The sequence below is a fragment of the Candoia aspera genome, chromosome 3 (genome assembly GCF_035149785.1).
Source record: "Candoia aspera isolate rCanAsp1 chromosome 3, rCanAsp1.hap2, whole genome shotgun sequence".
NCBI classification, from domain to species: Eukaryota; Metazoa; Chordata; class Lepidosauria; order Squamata; family Boidae; genus Candoia; species Candoia aspera.
This window is the reverse complement of record NC_086155.1, coordinates 53,553,260-53,564,466: the sequence shown is the minus strand read 5'-3', so window position 1 is coordinate 53,564,466 and position 11,207 is coordinate 53,553,260. Positions and strand designations below refer to the sequence as shown.

The 11,207-nt window shown below is 41.1% G+C and overlaps 1 protein-coding gene across 1 annotated transcript in view; it reads right to left on the bottom strand.

Annotated features, from left to right (window-relative positions):
* Positions 1–1,034: 1,034 nt before the first annotated feature.
* CPNE5 (copine 5) overlaps positions 1,035–11,207 on the bottom strand; it is a 147,771-nt gene continuing 137,598 nt past the window's right edge. Inside the window, exons 19-22 of the mRNA XM_063297694.1 lie at positions 10,373–10,430; positions 9,003–9,076; positions 4,509–8,361; positions 1,035–1,278 (exon numbers count right to left, since the gene is read on the bottom strand). Coding sequence (XP_063153764.1) covers positions 8,173–8,361; positions 9,003–9,076; positions 10,373–10,430 — 321 coding nt within the window. The 3' untranslated portion in view covers positions 1,035–1,278; positions 4,509–8,172. The remainder of the gene's footprint in view (positions 1,279–4,508; positions 8,362–9,002; positions 9,077–10,372; positions 10,431–11,207) is intronic.

The window sequence follows — 11,207 nt, the reverse complement described above, 5'->3', positions numbered from 1 at the left end:
CAGGATCTCTCTCCACCACTGTCTAGGACTTTGTCTTTACCAGCTGTACTTTTAAGGAAAAGGAGCAACACTGGCCTTTGTTAGGAATACACTACAAGGCATAACCTAGTGATATTACCCAGTAAATAGCTATAATTAGATTTAAAATTAGATTCTGGGGTTATGCAAAACCTTTCAAATTTGAATAAATTCCAGTTCAAAACGCCCATTTTGAGTTCAAAACGCCCCATTTTGAGTTCAAAACAGTTGTTTCCAGCTTGAAACACTTGTTTTGCATTTAAAAGAGGCTGTCTGGGTAATTCTGAAGTGTTTCAAGCTTGAAACAGATATTTTCCAAGTTTGAAACAGTCTGTTTCAAGCTCAAAGGCTTCCAGATGGTGGTGTGCAACACTTTCAAGTCCAGATCATCCCACTTCAGATTCAGAACAGTTGTTTCGGATTTCAAACACCACTAAGTGCTGTATCTTATCCTTGTGCTGTTTCAAGCACATTCAAAAATCTATGTATCCACACACATGTGCAAGAAGTGCCTCTCTCTACATGTATTTCCTTTAAAGACAGAAAATGTTACAAACTGAGCCTCTTCTTCCTGATTTCGGATCATTTAAATCCCTGCTTACATGCTTAGTCTAATTATAATAACTGAACAGCTGTAATTGATACCTGGTCTTAGTAACCAATACTTTACCTAGGTTAAAGCTGTTGTACTCATTGTAGCTTACATCCAGGTAGCCATGCACTGAATTGTATTATTAAGTATATTTTAATTACTGTTTGGGTGAACGTGTAAATGTTTTTTTCTATAGTCAAATTCTTTCAGGATTTGCTCCAAGATTCTGTAAGCATGCTAGTAACAAGGAGGAAAAACTATCAGTACTGATGATGCCTCCAAAAGGTTTCTTCCACAATCTGCTTCTTTTCAGTATATGCAATGTAACACCATTCTCTCTCCTGAAATGATTTTTCTGGCTTGTCCTCCCAGTTTTGCAATCAGCATTTAATAAACTTAACAAATTATGCTTGCTTGCATGCTATTTAAATAAAAGAAATCATTTATTTCAATTTAAGGCAATCCAATAGAAACCATATTACATCAAACATTCAACATATAGAATACAGTAGCATAAAAGAGATAAAAGTCATTGCCATGCAAGTAAAAAATGCTATCAATGGAGAAAGAAAATGAGATAGGTGAAAACATGCTGGGTGGCTGTAAGAAAGTTAAGTAATTAGATGATGTTTTGATTTGGGCAATAGACTGTATGTCTTCAAATGAGGCTGCCTAAAGAATCTCTCTTCAGCAAAGGATCGTTACCTTGTTGTGGTGCTGGAGCTTGAGCACCTCAATGATGCCATGAGCTAAACCGTGAAGGGCCACCCAAGACGGGAAGGTCATGACAGAGAGGTCAGACTAAATGCGATCCCCGGGGAAGGTAATGGCAACCCACCCCAGTATTCTTGCCGTGAAAACTAAATGGATCAGTACAACCAGAGATATGTCGGTATACCATCGGAAGATGAGACCCCCAGGTCAGAAGATGGTCAAAATGCTACTGGGGAGGAACAGAGGATGAGTTCAACTAGCCCCAGACGTGATGACGCAGCTAGCTCAAAGCTGAAAGGACGGCTAGCGGCCGACGGTGCTGGTGGTGAACGGCGAATCCGATGTTCTAAGGATCAACAAACCATTGGAACCTGGAATGTAAGATCTATGAGCCAGGGCAAATTGGATGTGGTTATTGGTGAGATGTCAAGATTAAAGATAGACATTTTGGGCATCAGTGAACTGAAATGGGCTGGAATGGGCCACTTCACATCAAATGACTACCAGATCTACTACTGTGGACAAGAGGACCACAGAAGAAATGGAATAGCCTTCATAATTAATGGTAAAGTGGCTAAAGCAGTGCTTGGATACAATCCAAAAAACGATAGAATGATCTCAATTCGAATTCAGGGCAAGCCATCTAACATCACAGTGATCCAAATATACGCCCCAACCACAGATGCTGAAGAAGCTGAAGTAGAGCAGTTCTATGAGGATCTGCAGCACCTACTGGACAACATGCCTAAAAGAGATGTTATTTTCATCACGGGAGACTGGAATGCTAAGGTGGGCAGTCAAATGACACCTGGAATTACAGGTAAGCATGGCCTGGGAGAACAAAACGAAGCAGGACATAGGCTGATAGAATTTTGCCAAGACAACTCACTCTGCATAACAAACACTCTCTTCCAACAACCTAAGAGACGGTTTTATACATGGACTTCACCAGATGGACAACACCAAAATCAGATTGACTACATCTTTGCAGCCAAAGGTGGTGGACATCTATACAGTCGGTAAAAACAAGACCTGGAGCTGACTGTAGTTCAGATCATGAACTTCTTCTTGCACAATTTAGGATCAGACTAAAGAGATTAGGGAAGACCCACAGATCAGCTAGATATGAGCTCACTAATATTCCTAAGGAATATGCAGTGGAGGTGAAGAATCGATTTAAGGGACTGGACTTAGTAGATAGGGTCCCGGAAGAACTCTGGACAGAAGTTGGCAGCATTGTTCAGGAGGCGGCAACAAAATACATCCCAAAGAAAGAGAAAACCAAGAAGGCAAAATGGCTGTCTGCTGAGACACTAGAAGTAGCCCAAGAAAGAAGGAAAGCAAAAGGCAACAGTGATAGGGGGAGATATGCCCAATTAAATGCAAAATTCCAGAGGTTAGCCAGAAGAGATAAGGAATTATTTTTAAACAAGCAATGCGTGGAAGTGGAAGAAGACAATAGAATAGGAAGGACAAGAGACCTCTTCCAGAAAATTAGAAACATCAGAGGTAAATTCCAGGCAAAAAGGTGTATGATCAAAAACAAAGATGGCAAGGACCTAACAGAAGAAGAAGAGATCAAGAACAGGTGGCAAGAATATACAGAAGACCTGTATAGGAAGGATAACAATATCAGGGATAGCTTTGACGGTGTGGTCAGTGAGCTAGAGCCAGACATCCTGAAGGGTGAGGTTGAATGGGCCTTAAGAAGCATTGCTAATAACAAGGCAGCAAGAGACAACGGCATCCCAGCTGAATTGTTCAAAATCTTGCAAGATGATGCTGTCAAGGTAATGCATGCTATATGCCAGCAAATTTGGAAAACACAAGAATGGCCATCAGACTGGAAAAAATCAACTTATATCCCCATACCAAAAAAGGGGAACAGTAAAGAATGTTCAAACTATCAAACAGTGGCACTCATTTCACATGCCAGTAAGGTAATGCTCAAGATCCTGCAAGGTAGACTTCAGCAATTCATGGAACGAGAATTGCCAGATGTACAAGCTGGGTTTAGAAAAGGCAGAGGAACTAGGGACCAAATTGCCAATATCTGCTGGATAATGGAAAAAGCCAGGGAGTTTCAGAAAAACATCTATTTCTGTTTTATTGACTATTCTAAAGCCTTTGACTGTGTGGACTATAACAAATTGTGGCAAGTTCTTAGTGGTATGGGGATACCAAGTCATCTTGTCTGCCTCCTGAAGAATCTGTATAACGACCAAGTAGCAACAGTAAGAACAGACCATGGAACAACGGACTGGTTTAAGATTGGGAAAGGAATACGGCAGGGCTGTATACTCTCACCCTACCTATTCAACTTGTACGCAGAACACATCATGCAACATGCTGGGCTTGAGGAATCCAAGGCTGGAGTTAAAATCGCTGGAAGAAACATTAACAATCTCAGATATGCAGATGATACCACTTTGATGGCTGAAAGCGAAGAGGAACTGAGGAGCCTTATGATGAAGGTGAAAGAAGAAAGTGCAAAAGCTGGCTTGTAGCTAAACCTCAAAAAAACCAAGATTATGGCAACCAGCTTGATTGATAACTGGCAAATAGAGGGAGAAAATGTAGAAGCAGTGAAAGACTTTGTATTTCTAGGTGCGAAGATTACTGCAGATGCTGACTGCAGTCAGGAAATCAGAAGACGCTTAATCCTTGGGAGAAGAGCAATGACAAATCTCGATAAAATAGTCAAGAGCAGAGACATCACACTGACTACAAAGGTCCGCATAGTTAAAGCAATGGTGTTCCCCGTAGTAACATATGGCTGCGAGAGCTGGACCATAAGGAAGGCTGAGCGAAGGAAGATCGATGCTTTTGAACTGTGGTGTTGGAGGAAAATTCTGAGAGTGCCTTGGACTGCAAGAAGATCCAACCAGTCCATCCTCCAGGAAATAAAGCCAGACTGCTCACTTGAGGGAATGATATTAAAGGCAAAACTGAAATACTTTGGCCACATAATGAGAAGACAGGACACCCTGGAGAAGATGCTGATGCTAGGGAGAGTGGAAGGCAAAAGGAAGAGGGGCCGACCAAGGGCAAGGTGGATGGATGATATTCTAGAGGTGACGGACTCGTCCCTGGGGGAGCTGGGGATGTTGACGACCGACAGGAAGCTCTGGCGTGGGCTGGTCCATGAAGTCACAAAGAGTCGGAAGCGACTAAACGAATAAACAACAACAAAGAATCTCTGTTGTTTCCATTACAACTCAGAGCTATTCTATGGGGCTGAGATTCAGCAGTTTTGCCCAGCTAAAAAGCTGACCTCTGTGTCAGATACCTTTCTCTTGCAAACATTACATCCTTACTCAATGGAGCATCAGTTTGCACAATGTAGGTTTCCTTGCTCTTCCGCTCAACAAGTGAGAGCAAGACTGTTCCGACATGCTTCACCATGCTTGTACAAAGATGCAGAACAGAGAACTGCAGAGTAAATGACATCCACCAGCTGTATTTTCACTGATGTCAGCAATGCACAGATAGATAATGGGGCACAACTAGCATGCACAAACATTCTGCTCATTCAGAACTTGGGCCACAATCCTTCCCACTGTCGCCTTATGGAAGTTTTGATTCTGAAAAGGATGGGGTGGGGTGGGGGGAGAAATGTTTGAATAGTGTTAAGACAAAGAAAATAATTTCTTTTGAGGGGTGGAAGACCATATAGCTGTGGACGTTACATTTTTTTGGAGTATAATTCACAGCCCAAAGCAAACTGCACAACAGAGCTCTCATTTATTGTGAATAGTTCAGGATTTCTCCCTGAGTTTATGTTATTCAGCATATGGGCTGGGTAGTTTTATACAATAATTCCAACCCCAGACCAAGAATTTCTAGCTGAAGTTAATTTCACCAGCTAGTTGGGGTCAACAAAGGTCCTGGACTGAGCAGACTGTCAGTCATTATCAGCTGCCCAAATCCAGCAATTTTCAGTAAGCACCAAAAGATCCCCATTACTGAACTCTGGAAAACATTAAAAAAATGTTGACTAGTTTATGGGTAAAACAACCACTAGCAAAGAATATGTACTATAGAGTTAAGTGGCAAAATAATACCACTTAAGACAGCTATAAATTGGATCCAACATAGCTGAAATGGTGGGAAAGGACACTCCAAATGCATGCCTCTTCTTGTAATTTTGTATAGCATCTGTGTTGGTGCAGTAATGTAAACAGTGAAGAAATCTTTGATCCACAGATAGGGATTTTTTCTCTCATTCCAGTCCCTGGGTTAGTCCACCTTGTCCCAATTTACCTGATCGTTTTATTTGTGGGAAAATTACTTGTAAGATAGGATGCCTAGAAATAATTAGCACACTGGGCTCCTACAGAAGTTTGCAGGATCCTGTGTTATTCCTATTTACAGTGGGACTCATTTTATTTCAGGAGTGTGAGACATTTTGAACTGATGTCTGCCTGCTACAAAATCTGGACCAGAACTGTCCTGGACCAACTGGTTCATATGATCTGATGTGTTGTTAGGTAGACAGACTCCTTTGTCCCTCACATCAGTGGAGCAAAAAAAAAAAAATGCAGCCTCCCGACATCATTTTTGTGGCTCTCATGGCCCAGCAGAGCAAAAGCACCCAAATCCTCAAATTTTCTTTGCATTTTGGGGCAAAATGGATGCCTTAAACCTTGATGTTTATAGCACCTATGGCATCCCTTATATTCCATATACCCTTCTCCCAAAATAGGTCCCGGAACCACCCACTTTGGAAGTATGTGCTGTGCAAATCCTAATATGGCCATTGAGCTAACAAAAGATGTGCACACTTTCAGCCAAAAAGAGAGCTGAATGATGTTCCACTATATAAAATCTGATAATCCCTCAGATGTTAACAGTACCTTTGTTAAATTTTGATCAACCCTAAACAAATTAATTGTAGAACAAAAAAAGTGCTTAGCAACTTGTTTTACCACTCTAAAGGAGACAGTTGGGCACAATTGCTCAGCTACTGCTTAATACTTCTTTCACTTTCCCTACAATTGAGCAAAATAGCCACCCAGCTGCAGTGCAAATCTTATTAAAAGATCAGAAGGATTCAAAGAGTGAGCTCTCTGAAGTGGACCTTCTTTGAACTTCTACAAAGCAGCCAGTTAAAGGGGGGGGGGCATATTTGAGTGCTACAAATAATTAAGCCAAGTAGTACATCCTTTGCCAAATGAGGGTCAACACTTGGAAAGTGAAGGCTTCAGCATAATTTTCTTAATTGGCCTATATAATCAATATATTCAAATCCTCAGAAACTTCAACTATTGCACTTAATCCTGAGAAGGAATTTAGCATAATCTTTGTTTTCACTTCTGACCTCTGCCTTTCTCCTAGAGCTTAATCCATAGCTTCTGGGAACAGTTTAGGCACCATCACTGGAGAGGGAACTGTTCCACAGCTGGTACTCCTGTGGAAAGAGAGCACCAGCTACAAGAGTGGTTGTACAATAATTGGCTAATAATAGCAATACAAAAATCAGGTCTAGAGAGCTGGAAGGAGTCTCAAGATGGGCAAACTGTTTTATGAGCAAGAGGAAGTTTATATGCTGCTCCTAAGAGATATTATTCATGAGCAGAATCCAAACAGGCTTTTCATCTGGAATATCTGATCTTGGTGGTGGTAGAATTGGAAAGCTGCTTGGCTGAAAATTCAGCATGATGGGACTCAGGGGGTCTCCATCACTGGAGGTTTTCAAGCCAAGACTGGACAACCCTTTATCAGGGATGGCATGAGGATTTCTGCCCTAGGCAGGTGATTGGACTAGAAGACCTCCAAGATCCCATCCAACCCCATGATTCTACTTTCCACTAGGGAAGATGAAACTGCTGAGGAGTTTCTGGGACTCTATACTGGGTTGCATATGCAAATTTTGAAATTTGGACACTTCCGTGTTTTCATGTGGCAGCTCTGTTTGCTCTGAATGAGTAGACTGTTGTTAATGTTATATTGCTAACCTGACAGACAAAACTGCAATAAGGTATTTAAACAAACCAGGCTCAGTTTTAATTTTCTTCTCTAATGTTCCAAATACATCATTGATACCTTGGACAGAAATGTCAGATATCAAAGTCAAGATAGAAAGTGGTTTTCAGGTAGATGCTGGAAACCAGAGCTTTACAAAAATTAAAGAGAGACTTAAGGGAGGCATTAAGATATACTAATAAACAAAACAATCCAGGCTGCATGACTATTGCCAAAGCAGATTTACAAACAATAAAGGGAATTAGGCAAGCTAGGGAGAGGGTTCAGTACAAGAACCAGCAGTAGCACCAACATGACATCAAACAGATACTTGATCACAATATTTAGCCTGCCAGGTTGATCCAGAAGTTGAGCTGTTACAAAGGAAAGACAGAAGGCCTAATGTGGCAGGCAGATTATACACAGGCTATAAAAAATCCCCAGTAATTCAAAACTTCTTGATGCTGGGAGGAGGAGAGCGAAGGGTTGCTTGGAAGATTTATGGAAACCCATCACACATACCGTAAGCAAAATGAATCATGTAAACTTCCCGATGACATACTAGACTCCGTCTCGGTTACTTCCCCAAAAGGAAATGAGGAAGCTTACCAATGAGTGAGCATGTCCTTTTTAAAAAATAAAAAACAACTCCCCCCCCCTTTTCCTTTTTCCCAACTGGAAATGTCCTACCAGTTAAACACCTTGCTGTGCCAGCATTTCAGCATAAACAGTTCTCAATATGAACTTTTTCGGAAAGAGAACACTTTGTGGATTTTCTCACTGGTGTGATGCTGCCTTGATCAGAAAACAGATAGACAGATCCCAAAGAGTGACTGGGTGTTTGGACACATCTCTCTCAAAACGCTCTTTTCTTCACCTGATCTTCAGATTTCAGTCTGAAGGGTGTGGCTTGTGGGGGAGTAAGGAGGTGGAGCTGGATTGGGTTTGATGCCACGCCCCTTCATGTAGGAGATGAACTGATCTGGAATCTCAGCCAGCACATCCTTAGCCAGCCGTGCCATACTCAAGACATGGTTTCCTGTACGGTCAATGTAGTCTCGGAATGGTACAAACTGGGAGAGAGATATCAAAATACGTATTTTTATAATCATATATTATTTGATTTAGACAGCATCACAAAGTAGTATAAAAGGTAATCATGTACTTAAATACTCCAGCTGCTTACCATGCCCAAACCTCCCCAGCTGAAGTACTTCAATGGAGACAGAAATTTGTTAGAGAATTCACTAATCTTCTGTAAGTCAGAATATGTTGTCAGGCTATGCTACTATGGGCATGGTATCCAAGGCCTTAATGTCCCCATAGTTGCTGCCTTGGTGCCAGGGGCCCTGTCTTGGAAATTTCTGTATGTAAACATGTGCTCTCCCACCAAGCTCTAAACTTGACCATTGTTTTCTTTCCCAGTATTGACCCAAAACTAGGATTTTTCCATGTCAATTAGACTGAGTAGACTGGGGAAAAGAAAACTATTTACTCAGAGCTTCCTATCTTGACAGATTTTGTTCAGAGAACCTGCAGGGTAGTTATTGTTGCTCATACACAACCTGAGATTTGCATACACTGAAAATTTTAGGAAAGCATCACTGACCAACCACTGGCTTTCAAGATTGGAGGTTCATCTTTGCAGCAAGTCTTACAACTCCATATTGGCTAGTAAGCGTGTAAAAAAGCTTTCTTGTTTTCTTCTAAATACCTGGACGATGTCACGTTCAGCAGTCCTTCCACGAGATGAGATCCGAATGTCATCTCCATCCAGTTCCACCATTGCTGTCCATTGGAGGAAGGGGAAATGGATGTTTATCACATGTTAAACATCCAGTGGGAACAAGACTATGAAGAGCCAAAAGCTCCAAAAATTCATTTGTGCCACAAACAACTGACTGATTAATGACTGGGGGAAAAACGGTAAAAAATGGCATTACTCTTTTCTTTCAGAGAGTTGAACTGGAATCGTATACTGAATATTCTCTTTGCATGTTGCAACTTGTTCTCCTAATGGACCAATCAATGTCTATTTCCCATCTTCTCTACAAAGTATAATTAAACCATTACATTTCACCTGCTGAATTCCATTATTCAGATTTTCAGCAAATGACACTTTTTCCACTGAAGACTACCAAACATGAGGTCTGAAAGTTATTCACTGGAGGCTCAAGCAAATACATGACAGATCTTAACAGCTGCTTTGCAGAGTTTTAAATACTGTATATACCTTGTTTGACTAATCATGCCTATTAAATGAAGCTAGGATGTCTGTTCAAATCTTTAATCACAGAAATGTATATCTGCTAATGGCTCTTAATTTTTTTTTGCTTGATTTTCAATATATGTAGCCAAAGTATGTTACTGGATGACAAGAACTTAAGACAGATGTTGCACATTATCTATGAGATATTACAAAGGTAATATATTTCTGAATCCCAAAGGATTATCCCAAAGGATATGATAATGGAATAAGTTGCCTAAAGAGATGGTAATATAATCCATTGCTCTATGTGCTTTGGTTTATTGAAGTAGGGTTTGTTTTCATTTATTATTGTGTTTATATTCCACCTTTTCTCTGGGAGCTTAAGATGGTATACATGGGGAATTCTCTTGATTTGATTCCCATAGTAACAACCCTCTAAAATAGTGTAGTTGGGCTGAGCGAGAAAGAAACTGGCCCAAAGTCATTGAATGAGCTCTGTGCTCAGCTGAAGATAGGAATTTTAATCAAGTCTAATGAGTGAAACCAGCTTCTATCTTACTACCTTTATGGACATTGCACTGCTGATCATTGCCACTACCATAGGCATCTGATTAAAGTCATGACGACATCATGTGGGTCACAATGCCATCATGTAAATGACGGACATGACATAACTTGTTCATTTGTGTAATGACATCATGATGCACATGATGTCACCTGCCCCTCCCCTCATTAAAGGTCCATGGCTGGTGATTAAGTGCAGAATTGAGTTTATATTACACTGACATAGCCCTACTAGCTTTCAACAGAATGAGATATATGAAAATCCTCATATATCATGACTGGAGACAAGGTAACACAACACAGATTCTTACCATCAAATTCAGCCTGTCCAACACCCACAATTATTATAGACATCGGAAGTTTTGCAGCCTGTGGGCCACCAGGAAACAAATGAGAATAGATGGGCTCAATGGAGAGATGAAAAATGGAGATGGGGAGAAGGAACAAAGAAAGAGCCTGAATTTAGAACAGACAACCATAAAATAATACGGAGACAGCCGAGTTAAATAAATGCAGCAGTTCACTCCCTCCCTCCATGCAGTCAGAACAGCACAATCAATTTGCTGGCTCTACTCAGTTCATCAATGTATCTCCACTGCTTGCCTCCATAGGCCTCTGTGCATGGAGGGCTGAATGTCTGCACCAGGCAGTCTTCCCTCTATGCCTTGGCTCCTCTGTGTCTTACAAGCTCATCTTCCAGGGCTCAAACTGTGTAGGGAGTTTATGTAAGCGTTAGCCACATTTTCCACTTGAATTAGGCCAACCCTCCTCACTCTGCACCCATCCCTTGTGGCCATTTCCTTGCTGGTGGGGTTTGCCATTGTGGAAGTTATTGCAAGAGTGAAAAAGAATCGTAAAGATGCTTTGTGTTTTCCAATCTGCCTGAGCTTGTCCTTAACACACTCTCTCTGTCCTATTATCAAATTACCTAACTCCCTTCCCTTCCCCCTTCAGTAATCAGTGACTGTGTTTGCTATTAAATGCAGAAGCGGCAATAATCAGTGCTCTTTGCTAGAGCAGAACTCTAGCAATGTTGAAACAATGGACTGCAGCAACAATTTAATCAGGAGCAGCACTCATCACTCATCACCTCTGGAATCAAAAGCATAGCACACGGCAGTGTTCTAATGGCTGGAAACAGGAGGG